The following is a 22,381-nucleotide window of genomic DNA, read 5'->3' as shown; positions in this document are numbered from 1 at the left end:
AGGTCTGAGAGACATGGGATGAAAAACTCCTCAGTGCTACCAGTGTTTTTATTCCCAAGAGAATGACCTGACTACTTTCTGAAATCTAATGAGATGAACAATGCAAGGAGCATGGAAGTGATTTCTTACTGCTTCATTCAGAGGCAGAAAGGGGGAAAAAAATTAGTGTCTCTTTCCTTAGTAAATGCTTCCCAAGTCTATGACATTCTCAAGTAACTCACAGTAATACTGGAATGACAGTATAGGTTATTTTGAAACTAGTTCTTTTAGGTGACAAACAGTATAGGAATTGCTCTGGGCAATTACTGCTACTGCTATATCATTGTTAAGTCAGCTCTCTCTAGCATCAAACAAATCAGTCATGGAAGATTAGTATTTAAAACACTAGGTTCTGTATATGGCAGAACCGAGTGTTACAGTTTTTAGGAAGAGAAGAAGGGAAAGATAGACTTTGACAAGTCTGGGACCAGTTGGTCTCCTCCAGGCTGAACAGACCAAGTGACCTCAGCTACTCCTCATACGGCTTCCCCTCAAGGCCCTTCACCATCTTCACTGCCCTCCTTTGGACGCTTTCTAGTAGCTTAATATCTTTCTTACATTGTGGTGCACAAAATTGCACACAATATTCAGTTCATCCCTTCATGATTTGGGAATAGGGGAAGCGGGATAGAGTGCTCCATGGTAGAGCAAATATTCCCAAAAGGACTGCAGCCCATGGAGGATCCACACCAAAGCAGAGGATGAGTGAGAAGAAAGGAGCAGCAGAGAAGAACCACGGTCCTTCTCTGCACTGCTCATTGCCTCATTGAAGGGACTGAGTGCCACCTGTGGTGAAAGCAAGGAGGGAGGAGTCTGGAGTGAAGCTGAGCCTAGGAAGGTGGGAGGAGAGGTGTTTTCCTGAAGCGTTTTAATGTTTGCTTCTTCTTTTGTTGTTGTTTCATAATACCTGAATCAGTAATTAAATATTAATCAGTAATAAACTAATTTACTCCATCAAAGTCTGTTTTGTCCATGATGGTAATCAGGAAGCAATCTCCCAGCCTTTATCTTGACCCATGAGCTTCTCATTCTTCTTATTTTCTCCCCCAACCACAGGAGGGGTGAGGGGTGAGAGAGTAGATGTGCAGTGCTGAGGCCATCCCACCACCACCCCCCCACACTAGGTTGAGCTCCAGCAGGCACTGAGGGCCAAGAACTGTGACATGTATGCATCTCAAGGAGAAGCCATAGCAGCAGTCAGACAGCACTTTCTGTCTTTAACCTCCAGATACTCAGATTTCACAGGTAAAACAACCAGAAACAACAGCATAATGCACAAATTAATTGCAAGCATTGCTTTAAATTATAATGGCTTATAATTTATACAGCCAAGGAGACCCTATCCCTCCAGGGGAAGAGTTGTCTGCACAAGGTAGGCAAGGACAGAATCTAATTCAGACTTCAGAAATAGTGACACTCTCATCTCTTTTTGAAAAGACAAGCTCTTGCTTGACAGTCGTCTCATTATTATTTTTACATTTAGGATATTAAGCCATTATCCCCATTTCTTTCATGTTTGCTGATTAGAAAGACAAGCCGAAATTTAAAATGCTACCTGGAAGGGAACTATCTGTTCCAGAGCAGAAACGAAACTTCCATCTGACAGCGAGAAAAGCATTCTCACCACTGGGGCACAAAAGCGCACATGGATCTGGGAGCAGGGGGGAGCTCTCAGCGCTGACGGGAGCCAGGAGCTCCAGGGGGGCGGCGAGGGCCGGGGCGGCACCGGGAGCCGCTGGGACCTGTCGGCGGGGCTCCCCGGCCGCTCTATTTTTACTACGGCATGTTTTGCATTCAGACTTTCCAGTGCAGGCGGCCAGGGTCAGGGGATCCGCTCTGCCGGGGGAATCTGACAGGTCAGCCCAGCCAGAGTTATTTATAGAGGGCGGAGGACTGAGGGAAGGGATGCGACCGGCATCGTGTTCTTCTGCCGCGGGGCTGCGGACTGGGAGAGGCCCCCGCGAAGCAGCCCCCCCTCGCCCCTCAGCAGAGCCGGGCAAGGCGGGTGTGTGCGGCGGGGAAGCCCCAGAACTACCCGGCCTGACCCGCGCCCCCGCCCGCCCCTCACGGCCGGGGAGAGGGGCCGTGCCTGGACACGGGGGCTGCCACGACAGCCAAGGAGGTGAGCCACCCTGGCAAGGCCCAGGCGCTCCTCCTTTCCTTTCTTCCCCACATTTTTCCTCATGCAGCCTCTCGGGAAGTGAGGATCCACCTCACACACCTAGTAACTTCCCCAGTTACAGATCCCAGCACTTGCTGGGTGGCTCTTATGCCCTGCCACTCAGACTGAGGCTCAGTACAGTTCTGGATGAGACTGTGGAGGGCCACTAGAATTAAAAATTCAGAGCCAATGAGAGTAGTCAGGCTGGAGCAGATTGGATACTGTCTTCAGAGGCAGTTCTGTGCGTGAAGACCTTTACAACGAGCTTTCCTTGTCCTTCTGTGACAACCCATCATTTCACAAGGGGTTATTATCCACCTTTCTCTCCTGCGGTTGGAGAACCATATGTACCCAGCTTGCCATTTATATGGTCCATTTCTTTTCTATAGGGAAAGAAACTGGGACAGACTACAAACATGAAAATTTCAAACTGTAATCAGACTGTCCGTCTCAAGCCCTGCTGCTTACTTAGCTGCTTCATCCTGAAGGCATTTAAAAATCAGGAAGGGGTCTGGCAGCCACATTTGGACAGGCCTAGGCTGCATGTGCAAGTCTAAAACTGCTCTGCTGCAAGTGGCCCGACATCCACCCCTGCCAAACCCTGGCTGGCATTCAGAAACAAGACATTCATCTGGCCTTGTAAGCACTTGCTGAGGATACCTGACACGCTGACAGGATTCAAACTCTTCCCACACGATGTAGCCATAGCCACCATCTTTTAAAAACTGACCAGACCGGACCAGGAGTGCTGCTGCATGTAACTGCCTAACAGCAAGTGATCTTCAGCCTGGAAGTAGATACCTGGTATCCAGGGCCTCCTGGTCCAGGTGGGGGCAAAGCCACAGTTCCCACCTCTTAAAGAAGCATCTATAGTGCTTGTATTGTGCCTACTGGACTGGAATGACCTCAGTTTGCTGGGCCTCAGCATGGCAAACACTCACAGAGCTCAAACGGCCACTGAGACACACCGATTGAAGCACTGTCTTCCTGCTTGTGTCTGAAGAGTATGTTCAGAGTTCAGTATTTGTTGGTTGGAGTAGTTGAGTAGTGGTGAGAGCAGGAACCGCTTGGCTTTTTTGCCCAGTATAATTATTCCAACATTCCCTTGCCTGTTCCACCTTCTCTAGGAAGGACTGTTCTCCTCCAGACAAATGAGATTTCTGCCTAGGTGCTTATCCACCTCAGCCTCTGCACTCGCTCCTTGTATGGCCACACAAGTAATGACAAGAAACTATGTGTCTGGCAATACATGGACTTAGTATAATGGCAGGACAGTAATAGTAATGTTCCTCAAGGGAGCTGAGTGCTAAGACCTAAATATGTATATAAGCTTAGCAGAAAAAAAAAAAGGCAACACAAAAGCAACTCCTGCCTTTTTAAATAATTATTGGCACTACAAACAGTCCTGGCTTTCATTTGTATCTGCAGACATCATCTAATACATAACTAATAGTCAACCAATAATACAGATACATTAAATTGCCCTGTGTGCATTGCACGTTTTATAGAACACCTCCAATCATGACACATTTCAAACAGTACTTCTGATTCACTAAACACTCAAATTACCTACAGACTTTCAAGTGCCAGCAAAGACTTCTGGAGAAGAAGTGAAAGTTTTGTTCAGTATTTTATAGTTACAGCTCCAAAAGACAGGAAAAACAGTATTTTGTCCTGATGGTCCCATGAGACACTAAGTGCACAAGCAGGCTATCCTAATCTGGGCAAGTGAGCTGGGCTGCCTGGCTCACCACCACGAGAGGCTTCTCAGGAAAATGAGTGCTGGTAGCTTCCTTGAAAATGCATGCTAAATGAGGATTACATGCAGGGTGAAAGGGCCGGGCTTCCCCACAGCCAGAATCTGAGAGAACCCATCTGCCTGTTGGGGTACTCCACAAACAGAGAAGAGAAGTCACAGGCATTTGCTATCTAAAGGAGGCTTGAACATTGTTTAGGATTTCTTTGTTCACCTGGAGGAGGCCTCAGCTTCCTGAAAAACCTTGATGTCCAAGATGCTCTGGAGATGTCACCAGCTTTTACAGAGACACAGAAGCAGAATGGTTCTTTAATTCCCTGTATTACTACAGTTGCTTGGATTATAATTGCTTGGATTATCTCAGTGACACTAATTCATAGCTGTCTGTGTCACAATACCAGAGAAGCTTATAACAGAGATCTCCAACTAGGGCATTCATTATAAAAACAAACTAAAAGTTTAATCCTGCTGAGTGGTCCATCTTTTAGGAACACAGGGAGTGTGTAAGTGGCCATATGGAAAAATCCACTACCATATTCTTACTGCTGAAAGCCAAAACTTCACAAGAGACCCCGTGAATGCATTAAAAGCTCTAGATATTTGATTTCACGTAAGAGTTTCACCATCTCAGCCAGACTTCTAATAATTTAAAATAAAGGTTAATTAATTAATCGCCTGCCATGAAATGCGTCCAAAGATTCTGCATTTTAAATCAAGTGCAGTAACGATACTACCGAAGTATACTGCCGTATTTACAAACTTGTGAAACCAGCTGCAGTGCCATTTCGATCGCGCACGATCGCTGTGACAGCACAGGAGGCTCCGACGCCCTCTCAGCAAGTGCCACGCATCAGGCTGAGCACTCCTGTGCTCCCCCTCGCCGGTCCTGGCCGGCGGCGGAAAGGGATGCCAGCCCTGCCGGCGGAGAGAGATGACACCAGCCCTGCCGGCGGACGCTCCCGCTCGCTAGCCGCGGGCTTCACACCGGCACTGTCACGGGGAACGCTGCCCCTGGCCCCGTTCTCCACCTGCGGTCCCCGCCGTGCCTGCTCCTCTGTCAGCGCCACCCGCACCGGGGACACCGGGGGACAACCTGCGCCCCGGGTAGCGGAGAGACGGGCAAGCTGGAGGGCCTGACCCTGCAGGTTCGCACTAGCGCGTCAGCCGCCTCTCCCACAAAGGCGGCCAAAGAAAGCTCCTTCGCCCCCTCGTCCCTCCTCCAGGAGCGTGCTGGGACGCTGCCAACGCCCGCGCTATCCCCTTCGGACACTTCCAACTACACAAGTGTGCTGATTCTCCCTGCAAGGATTAACTGCTTCATGGGATGACCTCCCCCTGTGGGTGGTTGCGGCCAGCGGTACCATCCCGCCAGACAGCCGTAGCAGGGGGCGAGAGGAGGGGAAGGTGTTCCTCCACTCGATCCCAGGCTGCACCGACGCAAGGGTAAAGTCAGCTCCTGCTCCTGCGAGGGGGGCAACTACCGCGCCGGGGTCACGGTGCATCGGCTCTCCGGGAGCGCGGTCTCCGGTGGAGGTTGCCATGACCGTCTTGTCAGAGGCTAAATCCAAATTTTGCTCCTGCAAATCCTAGCCGGACCTGTTGCCCTCGGGTTCGGCCACCTCCTCCGCAGTCCTTCCAGCAGCAGAGCAATTAACAGGCACATCAACCCCCTTGATCATCCCCGCTGACTTCGTGAGAGAACTGGGGAGAGGGCGCCTCTCGGCTCTCCATGAGACGCTAACAACGAGCGGCTCACCTGCAACCCGCGCCTCTGAGCGCGGCCCCGCACAGCCGCGCAAGTTTCGGCACTGGAGCGCTCCGGGACGGCCCCATCGCGGCAGGTTGGGCGCGGGCGGTCGCTGTCCCCGGCCGCCCCCGGGCCGCGCCACCCGGGGCAGAGCATCGTCCCTGCCTGCGACCCACAGGTCCGCTCTCGCTACGACAGATTGGCGGGCTCGGGTCGCCCTTCTCTTGCCCGAGGAACCTGCCGCTCAACCACGCCGTGGCAGCGCAGGGTGTGCGCCGCGCACGGGGATTCCCCGCAGGACCAGCGGCGGCCGGGAGTGTCCCCTGAGCGCGCTGCCCCCGCCCGCAGCTCAGGGGTCGCCGAGCAGCGGAGCAGCCGCCCTCACAATTCCCCGGCCCCCTGGTCCCCAGGCGGCCCCACGCACGGAGGGGAGCGCCCTCAGGCTCGCCTTACCCGGCTGGCGGAGAGGACCTGCCGGTAGCGCTCCTCCTCCGCAGGCAGGGCAGGGAACTGTTGCGTGGAGAGCATGCTCTGGCTGCTGCTGATCCCTCTCCACTTTGGTTGTCCCCCTCACCCTTCTCTACCTCGGTCTCCGAGGAGCCGCCTCCTCCCGCCTCCCGCACAGACACGCTTGCCGGGCGGGGGGAGTCCCCGCATTTTGTCTTCTCGGCCGACTCTCCCTCCCTCCTCCTCCACCCAATAATAATAAACCTCCGCGAGAAAGAGCCACATCCCCACCCCTTTTGCACACAAGGCTCTACCCCTTTGGGACGCGCTGAGAGACAGCCCACTTGCTAATTTCGCCCTAAAGCCGTCCCTCAGGGACGGCGGATGAAGTGGGCACAGCTTTTGTTCCCCCCCGTTCTCCGCCACCGATCAGGGACGCCTCTTCACGCCGCGTAGGGCTTCAGGTGGCAAGACAAGCCTGGGCCAGGGACGATGTGCGGGCCGAGAACCCCCGGAGCTCGCCCCTCGCAGCCCTCACCTTGGCTCGCCGGCGCTTCGCCGGCCCCCCTGGATGAGCACTTGCGGCCGGAGCGATCAGAAGCCAGCACAGCCCATGGACCTACCGGTACTCTCGGCCCGTCGCGTCGAAGCGCAGAGTTCAGAGCGGGGAATGGCAAGCGTGGGTCCGTTCATTCATCGGCGCTTCCCAGGTGGACATCCCTGGGCGCTAGAGAACGTGCCTGCCTTCCGACTGCGCTTCATTTTACGTTACGGTCATGTTTTCATTTTACCCCAGGGACAGAGAGTTTCGCTCGCACAGGGACTGCAACGCTTTCCTCCCTAGCACGGAGGCTCGCTTTTCCCAGCCCATCCTCAGCTCCGAAGAGAGCTGAAAGAGGCGCCGGCACAGCAGAAGCGGAGGGGAAGGGGCTCCGGCGGGAGAAGGCTCTCCCGGAGCCGACGACAGTTTTTTCCAGCTCCTTCCCCGCAGGAGGCTCCGGTCCCAGCTCCCTGGCGACAAGTTCGCCGTGCCCCGTCCCTCCTATCCGAAGAAGCGCTGCGCGGGGGGACAGCGGCGACCCGGGGACACTACATCTGTCCCCGCGCCGGATCAGGCCGTGACCCGCCCCAGCGATCCGGAGCTGGAGGGAGGTGTTGGTTGGTGCAAATATGTTGAAGCAAGAGGCAAGTGCCACCTGAAGCTGCAAATTACAGAGCAAATGCCCCACCCCCATGAGACATCGGCTTTTAAGACTTGCATTTGATATATTTATCCTCTCTTCCCCGTATCCAAAGATGTCAAGTCTCGGTCTGTGCACATAAGGGAGCTCACAAGCACTATTCAAGAATGATAAAGTCGACAGGACAAAACGCAAAACAAAAACCAGGACAAAATCAGTGGAAGTGGGTGCTACCAGAACAAAAACAGTTCAGGACCCTTCCAAGAGTCACAAAAATGTCACTGGCACAGCGGCTGGGTTCTGAGATGACATCTGTAAACGAGAAAGGCTGCCAGTATTTTACTGTGCATGACCGAGTGCTTCTGAAATGCTATCGTTCAAAATGTGAGTTAGAAAACATTAAAAAAAAGTGAACAACCACTTCACCATAAATATGGCTGCTAGCTGTGTCACCACTCTTGGCTATCAGTGAGGGTGATAACCCTCATATATAGACTTTTTTTATATTTCTAAATTTATACATATAATATTCCATATGTTTATATAGAATATATAAATAAGCTAATAAATAAGGTGAACACTTCTTAGCCTTTTTTTCCCCAGCTTCTTTTCCAGATGTCTGTATTTCAATACCTTATGACTTAGGCCCTCTTACTTTGAGTGCAAAGTTTATGGTACAGAGACAAGGCACTCTGTGCTTCTAGAGTGCAAATGTACTTAAGAGACTTCTGCTCATGGTTCTGCATTTTTTTAACTAACCAACCAAAGTCCACTCTGGAGGAAAACAGTGGTTTTGGTTTTAAAACAATTGCACAAAAAATAGGAAAAGCATGGAAAGAGAAACAACAAGAGCACTTATGCAAAATCTTCAAACTGCTTAATGTAAAACAACAAATATTTTGTGCTATAATGCTGATAAAAAGAGGAATCAAACCATAATTTGTTATTCATAACAGTATTATACAGAGATTAGGTAGCCCTAATAATAGGTAGTCAAAAATTCTAATAGAAAATGAAAACCTAAATCTAAGAGGTGCAGGACAAAGCTCAGCTTGACAAAGCCAGCTTGGCTTTGGCTGAAGGATGGCTTCTCTTCAGCTGGAGAACTGTGAATTCCAACCCCCAAGCCAATCTTGACTCCTAATCTCATACTAATTTCCTCTAGCAGGAGAGCCATTGAAATTGCAGTTTCACAACAAGGTTCAGCTTCAGTGTACAGTAAACAGAGAAAGCCTAAGCTGAGTTCTGGTTTTGTTGGCAATTTTATCACTTAAATCACTGCATGAGCAACAATTATTTAGCCTAAGTAATACTTGGTTGAATTGAGCCACAGTTCCCTCAGAGTACGACTTACTTCTACACAGCTGTCGTTTCACCTTATGACTCAGTTTGATACATCACAGAGCTCATATTCATACACTATCCATACCATAAACTTGTTTTCCAGTACCATGGCATATGAACATTTTAATGCAGTGTTCAAGGAGTTCATTAACATCTAACCATTAGTGGAAAGAAGAATATCTCATTATCTTATTATTATTTTGACTTCATTTGATTTTCTCTGATTTTTACCCTCCTTTCCTAGTAAATACAAACCACTACATGTTCTTCATTTCCTAATTCTTTAGAGCAACTGACTGATTTTCTTAAATAAGAGCAGACATGAATACGAATTTACATTCATGAAGCAAGAAAAGGGAGTAACTTGAATGTCCATAGATAACAACTGGTAATGGATGAAACCGAAGCAGAAGAGGGATATCCAAATAAATTACACCAAGGACAGGGTGACACACGAACTGTCCACGCAAGAATGCTCCACCCTAAAGCACCAGAGAACAACTGCCACAGATATCAAGCTTCCACTGCCTGGCACAGGAACATTTTTCAGACCCAGCATCTCTGTGCTCTAACCCCACAACACACAAGCTCATCACTCAGAAAAGCTGGCACAGAGCAGATATGTTTTGGAGCCTGAACTACTGAGATGATAAAGTCAGTGCTTTAAAGCCACAATCAAGCACAGATGCTTTTATGAACAAATTTTGGGGCTATCTGCATAGTAACATTTCCTTCTCTAGTAGTTACGATCAGCACAAATGTCTAATAACCAGCTATATTTCTCCATACGAGGCAAAAAAAAATCAGCTACTCAGTCCATTCCCATGTTTCATCTTAATCAACTTCCCCAACCCATTTTCACAATTTTGTCAGACCAGTAATATGAAGGAACACGATTACATAATTCCAGCATTAATTCAAGCAGTAAGAACTATCCCAGCTAGAGAAGGGAACAAAAAAGCATGTCTAAAACTTCCACTGCAGTGTGTCAGTCTTCATTACCCTGGAGGTTTGCTGCTTCACTACACCAGTTCCTTGAGAACAAACAATTTTTCAAGTTGTTTTTGATACGTTTATTGTCTGACTTGTTTTTTACATTAAATTAACACACACAATGGATTTGATATTGTTACAGGGAACAAACTTGTCCAAGGAGTTTCCCATCCCAAATATACTGACAACCTGTAAGCACCTTGGTTCAGCAGAAAGATAAATGTTCACCAGAATGCATCTGGAATCAGGAAGAGCCCCAGGTTTTTTCATTTTACCCATGGCTAAATATTCTCCATGTTAAATCACTGTCAGGCTTCTATCACTGTAGTTTCCCTTCAACAGCAGGTCAGATTATATAATTTGTTTTAATGTATACTTATCAATATTTTTTTTTTGGTAAACAGTTAACATCCAAAATATTTCCTCATTACATTATGTAACAGTATGCTATATATAAATTGCTAAAAAAACCCCTATCTACCTTCAGTTCAGTTCTTTTCTAGAATTACCATCTTTCATTAATACTAAATAACAGGTGATTTTATAGGTACCTTTTACTTCAAAGGTTGTTGACAACATGCAGCTCCAACCAAAGAAAGGCAAAAAATTAACTGTAAAAATAATTTCAAGAACCAAGTAGAAAACTAGTGATTTATTAAACTGCAGAATGCTTGAATCCCCACACTTTTTTTAGGCCAAGAAATAAATATCTGGTTCAGCAGGCAGACCAACAGAATGCAGATGGTTGGATAAGATATACAGAATTATTTTGAATAAAATTTCAAAAATAGGTATGTCTTGCATATGCAAGGTTCAGGAGAGTTACTAATCCTTTAAGAAAGGGAATATGTCCACACACATCTGTATGAACAGAATGAATTTTTAAAGATTGCTGTGCTTTCTTATTATAATAAAGACGATCAATGAGAAGCCTTTTCCTCTTCAGCATTCACACAAATACTACAAAATATGCAGAAAAGAATACTAAGAACTACTTCAAACATAGAACAAGTGTAGTTCATTTTTATAGCTCTCTAGAGAGATATTTCTCGTCTTTGTTGTAGAGGCAAGGATAAACTTTCCATTGTACTTGTTTTAAAGCAAAAGGTAGCAGTAAATAGAAAAAATTAGTTATAGTCATGTAAGATAAAACTCTGTTTCCACAATGGTCTCATTCATGTTGATCTGCATATTTCATCCAGAAAGGTATCTTTTTGTACTTTTGGACAACCCATCACATTTTACTTCAGCTGAACAAAAATATCTCTTCTTTCCCTCTCAGTGAGAAAAGAGTTACTGGCATAAGCAGTCACACAATAGCATTTAAAGAAAACATTATTCTATCTGGAATTATCTCCCAGGCATTAATATTACAGAAATATTATAGAAAAATATTAAAATAACAATATGAAAAATGGTTTATTTCTTATACTAGAAAATAAAATTCAATAGAGATGCAACTTTGCCTGGCTTAATTTCAATTCTACAACTTTAAAGACTAATGGCCTGACACATAACTAATATGCATTTCTAAAAAGTCAACTAAAAAGCCCCATAAAGCAGTATAAATTAGCATCAATGCATGTTAAATATTGTCAAGTTTTCCTCACCTCCCTCCTCATTCACCAAACGTCAGTGAAAAATTGATAAGAAACTGATTTTCTCCCTGTTTTGTTGATCTATGCAATCAAAAGCTACTGACTTTCTGCAGCTTTTCTGTTTTATTATCCTGCTGCTGAATCAGAATTACAATTGGGTATATGCTCAAATTAATACCAGGTCCCTTTACAAGTGGGTCAAAATCAACCAAAAGAGCTTCAAGCAAACTGCAATCTTCTCTAGTAATTAACAGAAATGGTCCCATTGCTTTTGCAGGATTTGTGATGAAATTATATGCCTGAATTACAAGGCAACTAATGCCCTTTGGCTTTGTACCTCGTTTTTTTTTTTCAGGAGCTTGTAATCACTTTGTAGCTACCTGTAATGCTTGAGTATCAGCATAAAATTTCCAGCAGAGGTTTAAAAATTCAGTTTTCTGATTTCTCCCTGCTCCTGAATTTAACTTGCAGTCTCTCAACTGAGACCACATAGCTTCTCTGATAATCCTGAAGCTACATAAAAACCTCTCAATTCTACCAACCAACACTTATAACCTTAAGCAAGGTATTCCAAACTGTCAGTAAGAAAATATTTAAACGTTTAAAAGTTTAGCTAGATAGTTTCTATGTGACTAGCAAGCACCATCCAGATGGTTTCAGAATGACATCTAACTGTATTATGACACTATTCAATTATGTTTTCACACACCTGTGCAAATTGCCAACTGTGACATTTATCTATACAAACAGTCAAGTGATACTCTTAAGTTCAATTTTGAATTGTTTTTCTGCTGTTGGCATTTGGGGAAAGTGATAAAAAGGCACCCCTGTACTCTGAAACTACTTTACATCCATGTTCAGCCAATGTATCTGTCCACTAAATGAACTTTTCAATTAGTTTGATCTTGAGGAAAGAAGAGCGGAGGTGGGGAAACAATGAAAAAGCAAACCTCACAGTCTGCAGTCTGTAAGGGGGCCACTGTATTGTTTGTGATATAGCTGTGATATATTTCCTTTCTCTGAACGAGGCCACAGAATATTCAAGACTAAGTGATCCAAAGTTCCCTGTTAGTTGTCATAATTAAAACTGACATGAAGCACAGAAATTATTTTGTGATACAACATAAAGACCAGCATAAGAACACTAATCTTCAGTAAACCACTGAACTGATTTTACAGGAAACATATATTCAGTAAAGCATTTTATACCAAACTATTCTTAATATTATGAAATGGAGACAAGGAAAAGTAACACTACTAATAGAGGAGATGTTAACAGATCTCAGTCAGACAAACTATCAGCACTTCAGTGTAGATTAAAATCTACTATTACTTTCAGTGTCTGAGTTCAGTTTCGTGCTGTGTATGTAGTACACAAAAGGTGACATTTCTTCCCTCCTCTGCACTTTTCTTGGCAAATAGTATACACGCATAATCTATGCATGTTAAGTTCTGTTACGCACAGATTGACATTCTAGGAATAATAGCTACCTAAAGTCCAACTGAGGTATATTAAATATTAAGTTGTTTTCAGCCATTGTAGACCATGAGCCATGCAACCATCACAACAGCAACTCCAAACACTGGCAACATAATGAGGTTCTTGTATTTTTGCCACAATGATGGTTCAACTTCTACTTCGTCTTTTCTTCTCTTATTCTTTCTTCGCCCTTTTAATCTGTTTTCGAAAGCTTCCAGCTCAGCCTAAATGAAGAGAACCACAAGTAGTTGACATTTGTGTCAGAATTAAAAATAAGGAAATTTTAAATAACATTCCAAAAAAACATTTAATAAAAGTAACTGTCAGCCAATGGAAGTTATATATCTCTTACAGATGAGACAGTAGGACTACATCCCAGTTACAAAGCACTTCCCTTTCAAGCATTAAACCATTGTTTAATTTCCTATAAAACACGCTGCCAAAAATGCAGCCAACTGAAGTTTTATATTCAATTTTCAACTCAGGCTGAGTATATTAGGCTAACGTGAGATCGTTACTTCCATGAAATATGCTAAAAATACATTATTTTTTCGTATTAAAAAACACTATTATAATAACATAATAAGAGCACAGGCTGAAATCTTCAAAGATCTCCTCCAGTAATAAGGATGCACTCTGCTAAAGATAAATAAAACCATAAATAACTAAAAATCTATCATATTTCCCTCAATTCTTTACATTTGCATGCTTAGCTAAATTTTAGATAATAGCTATTGTGCATCTTAGACATGCACAAAAATATTTGATTTGCTAAGTGTTAAAACTTAACATTTAGTCACTCATGACTGTAGGTGGTATATAGTGTCCTTCAATAGGAAGCATATGCCCTTAGGCTCAAAAAAGAAGCAGAGCAATTTCAAAAATAAGAAGAATGCTAGGCTTCCAACCCAGAATGGTAGTTTCAGGGTCTCGTCTGGAATAAACAATAGGATCCTCTGATCCCTGTTCCTCATCGCCCTCCACATTCTTTTAAAAGAGCACCAAGAGAATACAGACAAAACTGATTTTAGGGAACAAAGCTGCAGTAAAACTTGAACTAGGCAGCCTAGAATAAAGAGTGAAGACTGGCATGAAACTCCAATGAGAAGCCTCCTAATTGCTAGGTGGATCAGAAAAGACGCTCTAAAGGAGATCTGAGACAGACTAAAACCAGAAAAGGTCCAACGATTATCTGGATTTTTGAGTCAAGTTGTCAGCTGCTAGAGAAAGCATGGGACAAGGTGCTAGGGAGCAGAGAAGCTAGATGAAGTAAAAGGGATAAGTGGTGGGAGCAGCAGAGCGCAGCAAGCCGGGACTGGCTGGGCAAAAGACACAAGACTGAGCTGAAGCAGAGGAAACATGGACAGTGAACAGACACAAAGCTTGGCCATGAGAGGAAATAAATCTACAAGACTACTATTACAGTGCTGCCAGGAAGAGGGACTAAGACAGTAAGGTAGGTGCTTTAAAGAAACAAGAATAAGACTGTTTTGGGAAATGCGCAGAGTAGTAGTCCAGTAAATAAAATTTTCTCTTGAAACTCAAGATGATTGCCTGATATTTGGTCTTCCTTCCCTGACAGCAAATATTTTTCAGTTTCACAAAGCAGCTCTTACTTCCCTTCCTGTACCAGATACCACTTAGCAGGAGGAGACCCATTTTGATGTGTATTCCTTTGTACCTAATAAAGGCAGAAATTGTTGGCTCTTCTCTGACGATATGGCAGGAAACTTCAGACAAAGTCACACAGCCTATTTGAAACAAGATTACTTTCGACTAGCTAATCCTCCTTTAGAAAAGCAAAGTATTTTAATGGAACAGTTTTTCAAAATCCAAAATCTGGAGGCAAGGGCAGAGTTCTTAAGGTTTTATAGATAACATGACAGTATTTCACGTTACACAGACACTAAATAAAATTTGGGGCTTCTATAGTTATATACTTGTGATCTGTAAGTTTTAAAAGCAGAGTGCTTTGTGAATTGCAGCAATTTGAATTAAAATACAGGGCTCGAACAATTATATAACAGGCACTGCATTGCTTTCTCAGTGAACTTTATAAAAACCTGGCTAAAAATAAATACATCATAAAAAACCAAAACACAGAATGAAAAAGGATTCCTAGGCAAAGAATACGAGAGAGAAGTCATCACTATCCTTGAAAAGCTACCTACAGATTTTATGTAACTGTCTTCATTCCCAAAGTGTCACCTTAATGATCTCTGAAAAATAAAGTAATGGTTGTGTCCAGTCTTCAAACTATACTTAACTTTTCAAGCTAAATAAGCTTAGAATTTTTATTTAGAGTAAGAACCCAAGTTCTTTGTATATAGACATATTAAAAGTAAAATGATATGCATTTATTTAAACTGTATACCCAGTATATGGTATATAAACCGTATATGATGCCAGATAACGTCTAGTTTAGTGTTGCTCAGGCACTGGATTTAGCTCTTTCATGTATTATTCTCTATATTCTTCCTGCATTGAAAGGAGTAACATTTTCATGGGACAATGCAGCTACCTGAATGCAAATAACAATGACTATGCAGCCATAAAGTGTATATTCTGAAAGCGAGGATATATTTTTATTTACAGGGACAGGCATGAGTGACTTTTGTACTTTCTAAGGATCTGTTAAAAAATTTTCTTTCTACAAAACAAAAGGAAACAAAATCTTTCATAACCTAGACTTCGGGTTTGAGACCCTGACTTTCAGTATTGAAACAGTTAGCTAGAAACCAAATCTTTTACACTAGAGAGGGACATAGAGAGCACTGATCTTTTTTCCACCTCTAGCAATTGCAAAAATCCTGGCCTCACAGGGTGCCTGTGAATTAGAAGCAGAGGGAAAGTTTGGCTGCTAGGGCCATGACGAGAAGCCTAACCAAGCCATCTCTCTTCCACTAAGAGACAAGTGATTCCATCTGTAAATGGCATTAGCAAAAGCTGCTACCAAATATAGCAAATACCAAAATACAAATGTGCCTTACCAGAGCACTAACTAGTTTGTATATAAAAGATTTATTAAAGTATTACTCAAAATAGGTTTTAAGAAACTGTGACTAACAGATGAACAGTCTCTATAAAAATGTGCTAATGAGTTCAGGAAGGTGGTACAAGGTGCAAACTTCTGTCAGAAGGGAGTATACTCAAAAATACGCTTAGTGTGACCCAACACCCTACAACAGTAACATCCTCCAATTTCCATCACCAGACAGCAGATTATGAGATCAAACTGGAAAGGAACCAATGCTAGAGAAAAAGTCTTCAGCAGTTGAGGTTAGTACTTGTGTGCAGTTCTAGAGCCTATTTATTAGTTACTGTTATCATTTTTTTTTTGTAAATTGGTTTTGTCCCTTTTTTCTTTTACTGTTGTTGTCCTAACGTTTCCTAATGTGCTGTAGTAACTAGCCACTCTTAACTAACCTTTTAATAAGCTTGATTATGTATAGTTGAAGTTTTCTATGCTGCATCCATCACAAAACACACACACAGGAGCAGTTGCCATATATTGCGCAAAGGTACTGTTGGGCTGAAACTGTGAGACTCCTGTGAATGTACAAGCAGAATGCAATGGTGGTGTGACTGCAGAGAGAAACAATCACTGCTGCAGAATCCAGCCAAAATGATGTTGCACAATATGCTGCTGGAGTGAATCTGCTACAGTTTCAGTGGAGCCTCATTACTGAGACTTTACTAGAGAGATTATAGTAAGTGATTTTGCAGCAGAAATCATTAGTAAATGGGTGGGATGCCTTCTGGAATGCATGAAACACTCGGTACAAGACAAACACGAGCAAGTTTGAATTTCTAGCTTTAAAACTGTATGCATATTTTTTACATGTGAAAATGTCCATTAGCACACTTTAGTACTTAGCTTCCAGAACCATCAGGTACAGATTTCCTCTACCTAACAATATGTTTCAGACATCTATGTGCAACCCATGCTTTCTGACCTATGTGCCAGAACTAACATTTCCAGGGTCAGCTTAGAGAAGAAGAATTAGATGAACTGTTTATGAGTTATATGAAGGAATATGTGATTAACAGTGTAGACAGCTGAGGTATGAATGTTGCAATAAACATTGCAAGATGATCACAAAACAGTGCCCAGTCCCCTGGACAATTGGTGCATAACTCCATGCTTTTCTTGTACGATGAGTAGACACACTCCCCTTTGAAAAGCAAAAGTAGGCCTTGCTAGAGCATTGCTTGGTAGACATAATGCTTTAATTAACTGCCTAGAGAATTATCGAAGTATGCATAACAGAAGCTGCGGTCCAGAGAGAAACTGTCTATGCTAATGACATTGGGAAAATGGCATGAAAAGATTGGATCTGTGAGTAAGCCTCCCTTGCCCCCTTTCAAGCAGGGAGCAAGCCAGTGCCCTGTGATAAAAACAGAGTGACATGCAGGTGAAAACACAAGTATAACCCAAATACATAAATGTTGTGACAATTGAGTAAAAGGAGTCAGAAAACACACACTGGAGTTGGAATATGATTTGGTGTCAAACGCTCACTCAGGCAAACATGCATGAACTGGCTGGAAGGCCTGTTACAGACTCCAAATGACAAACCTGACCTAGCCATCACCACCAACGAGCTAACAGTGTTTGCCTGAAATATGATTAGTATCAGCATCTCCTGGAAGCTGGCACAGAAGCTTTGTGGATTACAATGCCGACCACATACCCTCACCACCAACAGCAATTACAATAAATACACATTTCCCCCCCACCCCCCCCCGCCTCAGAGACCTTGAAAGACACAGACTCATTTAGCTGTCCTTGCTCCTTTATGATGGGAGGGAGAAGAGGAGCTTCACCCAGTATTTAAATCTCTTCAGAGGCTACTCAGCATTCTGTGGGTGTTTACGAAGTATAAAATGTTTGATTAAAATAAAGAGTACTTAGTATTTTAAAAATAAACATTTTGCATAGAATTACGAAAATTGTTTGGGAAACCTGGCCTTTTAATCATTGTAAATAATTTACAGCACAGAGAGTACAGTAACACCTGACAGGAATGACTATGCATATGACATTACAAACTATATATATTTAGTTGCATATAAATTAAGTTTTTTACTAACAAGAACAAGGTGAGGAGGATGTGGGTGAGGAAGAAAAAAAGGTTGATACCTGTTGTCTTCGCTTCTCTTCTTCAATAGCAGCTTTGGCTTCTGCCTCTTTTATCTGTCCAGACATACAAAGTGATAAGCAACTGCTGTAAACAGCAACTAAATCTATTTTCTTATGGAGTCATAATTACTCCTATAGAATGATTCTCAGCAAAAGGATGCAATCATGTGATGCTCCATGATGTGAGCTCTTAACTTACTGAGATTACAAAATATTCTTGGAAAAAGCTGTATCATCTCACATTTGAAAAACACGGAACATATAATGGGTGCAAAAGGTTGTAAATTGAACTTCTGACTTAAACTTGGCAAGCTGAACCAACAAATATAAAACCTTAAAATAAGAGTTTGTTTACTATCAACTGGCAGAATTCCTAAAGACAGTAATTCTAAGTTTTCAGCAACTTTATCCTCAATTCAGTACACCTCGCACATACAGATAATTCCTATGTATGTATATAATTTACACACACGTATTTCATTCCAAGTACTCTAAATATTCCCTGACTACTAGAGCAAATTAAACCTCTATATTTGTAAATAATACAACAAGTATTGGATAATGCATAACAAAACTGCTTTAAAGCTCTTGGTGTAATACAAACCAAATGTAATTAAAAACATTCCACTATCAAAGAGTCATATGAAAAGAAGTCATGGGAGTTAGAATTGATAATTCTACAGAAATATTTTGTGTTCAAGGAAGTAAATTAAATGCTACAAAGTATTAAGAAAAAATGGTACAGAAGAAACATCAGTATGTAAACACCATGCTCTTGAATCTTAGCTCCTGCATTCAGTTTTGGTCCAGAAATAACAAAAGAATGTGAAGCCTGAACATATACAAAAGATAACAGGATGGAGTGGCTTCCATATAAAGAGATGCAAAACTAGGATTTATCGTGTGACTAACAGGACACCAAATCCTGAATAGTGTAAAGATGCCAAATAGGGATAAAATATCAGTAATTATTTTTCATAAAGCAAAGGCATAAAATGAAATTACCAGGAGGTTGGCTCACAACAGAGGGAAGTATTCTACTCCCACAGAGTATCTGGCTAAATCTAAAATTTCAGTGTACAGGACATTTATAGATGCCAAAAAAACAACCAAGCCTGCTAATAGGAGATAAATCCAACAAAGACCAAGAGACAAGAGGACAGCATCTCACTCTCTTAAATCCCCACCGTCAGAGATCACTAAGTAACAGTAGTAACAGAAAGAGTATATGGGGGAAGTTTACGTGTCTGCCTTCTTGTATAAATTTTTGGGCCTTTTTTGGACCACCAAATCACTATCTCAGAAAAGTTAGATGTAAAATCTATTAATAGCCCATGCTTTAGCAAACTGTAGCTCAGTGTGCACTGAGGGCAGGGTCAGTAGAATAGTCCTATTTGCAGGTTTTCAGACAAATGTTTAAATTACTAAACACTGTATTAAATAAAAGCATTACTGAGAATTTCATTAATCTAGGCACAATGACAGAGTCCCTTTAGAAAAGTGCATAGAAGACGTTTTCAGCCATGCACATCTGAAATCTGAAAGTCTGGTGTGCAAAAAAACTACACAACTAGCCTCCTGGTATTTCACTGCCATCTAATGGCAAAATTTCAGCTACAAAAGAAAAAGCGACCCACAAATGTGGAAAAAAAGGCAACAGAAAACTTCTTTTTACACTGATGTGGTCATATTTGTAGAAGATACATAGGTATAACATACATTGGTAGAGGGAACCTTAACCATTATAATCACAGTATTAGAAAAACATTTATAGAACTATTTCTTTAATAAAATGTACAGTAAAAGACACAACTCCTTGGAAGTGCATACTCACTAAGTGCTAGACACGAAAAGTTTTATTAAGAGGTAATGCACTTTGTTTTCAGAAATTCATGTTTGTTTTGCACTTGTGCAAACTAATTTATCTCTGTAAATGTCTGGAGTTTTTAAAAGATTTTTTTCCAGTCTGGATATGTTAAAAAGTAATAGACACAATAAACTACTTTTGTCAAGTGTTTTACTATCACTGAACATCATTCGTTCTCAGTGAAAGAGGAAAGATTCAGTTTCCACAAATTAAAAAGAAAAAACAAAAAGAAAAACAAACAAACAAACAAAAAACAGAATACTGTTTAAAACAGTATTTCATTGAGCTAATTAACAGTGTTCACAAATGCAAGTCTGAAAAAAATAGCTGCTATTCAACACCACATCCACTTATGTTGTAGTTTTTGCTGGTATTGCCTTGAAAAATAATTGTGTTCATTTTTTCTACTTTTCTTGAAGCACTGAGAAGAAATTATAGCTACAACGGATACATTACCTCAGATGCTTTCCGCTTCATTTCCTTGCATAACGCATCGCATTCCAGTGAAACTTGGCCTTCTTGTATCTTGCTGCACTGTATTTCCTGTTAAGAATAATTTGTCTTTTATACTCATTTTCCTAGATAAAATTTTAGCTGTAATGTTCATTTCTTTATGTCTCACTTGTTTGCCTGAGACAAAATAAGATAATTTTCTGGACCTCTGGCAGAATGAGTTCCCATTCAGAGCCCTAGTCATTTCATATACGTTTCTCTTAACTGGCTCAGATTACAGGGCAAGGTCTGGTCATAGCAGGCAAAAAAATTAGGTAATTCTCAGTCACACATTCTCCACTTCTCCTAATATTGAAGCAATTAAAAAAAAAAAAAAAGGAGGGGTTATCTGTAAGCAGAGACTGATCCATTTTAAGCACTTATTCTGTATATGTCATCCTTTCCCCTGCTCAACACCCCATTTGCAAGACTTCAGGATGCACAAGACATATCTTGGAGAAGCCTCAGAATTCTAGGGAAGTGCAACCTGTTTGGAACACTTGGAAGTTAAATGAGTCCAGAAAAATAATTTACATGCCTTTTCCTTAAGCCAGATTATGGGTTTTTTTCCATCAAGATATAATTATTTGTCAAGACTTCTCAAGACTTTTCCCTCATAATAATATACAGTTATAGTAAACTTGTTTCATTACTTTGTTCTTATCTTTGTTAGAAACTGAGGGTGCTGATGGCTGTACTTGCTTTTAAGTTTACAGAGAACCTTAAACTGATAACATCAGTTCTCATTTCACAACATCTGTTCTAGTTCCAATTTATATAAACTTTCGCAGTATCACCAGAGAAATATAATTTGTTTTCTTCAAATCACTCCAGGTCATCTGACTGGTCTTCCCATGAAGCTACAAAAATTGAAATGTGCTTGAAAACAAAGCTATTGTAAGTCAGGCAGCCATCATTTGCTAGAATTAGCAAGATTTTATATTCTCCAGTGAATCTTCTGATATAGCAGCCTAGATCTTCAGCTGATGTGAACTGTTACAGATCTACTAGAGTAACTGGGCCTATTCTAATCTGCACCATCCACAAAAGTCATCCATACAAGACTAGGAACATGTAAAAAAATATGTACATCCTTCTCAAATTGCAACTTAGAGATTTACCTTTTTCAGTCTCTTACAGAGACATCGGAGTTTAACCTTCTGGTTGCAGTTCAGAGGACAGCTACCTGAATGACAAATCTCTTTACATCGGTGACCACAGGGCAACTATAAAGAACAGAACACACAAATTAAACTCCCACACCAATAAAATGTTTGCTTGTAATTTATTGTATTTCAGTTCCAGAAAAATAATTTTTCTTTTATTGGCACAGCTTGATTAAAAAACAATTTCTCCTTTCACATGTTTCAAGAGCAGTCACCTCCACAGTAATGTATACAACAATTACCCTAGCTATCTGTATGTTGGGGGAATACAAATAGATGAAGTAAAAAACCCCTGAAAACTGAACTTAACTATACTGTAGCTACTTGTAGATTAGACAGAGTAATAAAAGAAAAAGGAAAGAATTAGAAACAAAAACACTGCAAAAGAAATTCTGCATGCAAGAATCATCTGATGCATAATTAAAATACAGGTCATCAATATTCTTATCATGTCCAAAATTTCACAAAATCCTCCATTTCTGCATTTGGCAGATTATCCCATTTCTGCCATCTGAGAGATAAAGACTTCTTTTACTGCCAGTACAATCTTTAACACTTATAAAGAAAATATTATCATTCAATAACGGTATTAAGAATTGAGTTAATAATTTAAATATGCTGATTGATAAGAATGTAGCAGTGCTCCCAGCATTGTATTAGACAAAACACATCAAGAAAATAAGCAGATTTTTGCTCTGTTAAGGACTTCACTGAAAATATTCCTTGCTCATACACATGCCCATAAGAAATCTTCATAATAATAATTTTTCATTTTCAATTACATAACCCAATACTGTTTATAATTGAAGGTGGAACCTCACAGGACATATCTAAGCAACTGATTTACAGAGATAGCATTAGACAGTGTTCTTCATTAAAAGTGAAATTTCACCTCCTCACTGTCATCAAGAGATTAACAGAACCTGGAAAATGCTGTAAAGCATACATTTTTGAGATACAGTTTTTC

At 41.8% G+C, this 22,381-nt stretch overlaps 2 protein-coding genes across 4 annotated transcripts in view; both read right to left on the bottom strand.

Moving 5' to 3' along the window:
* The window catches only part of CORIN (corin, serine peptidase), a 118,712-nt gene extending 112,447 nt beyond the window's left edge, over positions 1–6,265 (bottom strand). For 2 of the 3 annotated variants that reach the window (XM_064652888.1, XM_064652889.1), the window contains exon 1: positions 6,157–6,265. In XM_064652888.1, the coding sequence (XP_064508958.1) occupies positions 6,157–6,231 (75 nt within the window). In that variant the 5' untranslated portion in view covers positions 6,232–6,265. Of the gene's footprint in view, positions 1–1,594; positions 1,739–6,156 lie in introns of those variants that run through there. The other variant, XM_064652890.1, reaches the window with a different exon arrangement.
* Positions 6,266–9,733: 3,468 nt separating this feature from the next.
* Positions 9,734–22,381, bottom strand: part of NFXL1 (nuclear transcription factor, X-box binding like 1) — a 46,590-nt gene continuing 33,942 nt past the window's right edge. The window contains exons 19-22 of the mRNA XM_064652892.1: positions 21,370–21,474; positions 20,213–20,299; positions 17,890–17,943; positions 9,734–12,970 (exon numbers count right to left, since the gene is read on the bottom strand). Coding sequence (XP_064508962.1) covers positions 12,797–12,970; positions 17,890–17,943; positions 20,213–20,299; positions 21,370–21,474 — 420 coding nt within the window. The 3' untranslated portion in view covers positions 9,734–12,796. The remainder of the gene's footprint in view (positions 12,971–17,889; positions 17,944–20,212; positions 20,300–21,369; positions 21,475–22,381) is intronic.

The sequence above is a fragment of the Pseudopipra pipra genome, chromosome 4 (assembly GCF_036250125.1).
Source record: "Pseudopipra pipra isolate bDixPip1 chromosome 4, bDixPip1.hap1, whole genome shotgun sequence".
NCBI classification, from domain to species: domain Eukaryota; kingdom Metazoa; phylum Chordata; class Aves; order Passeriformes; family Pipridae; genus Pseudopipra; species Pseudopipra pipra.
Note: the sequence above shows the minus strand (reverse complement) of the source record. Positions and strands in the feature narration are given on the sequence as shown.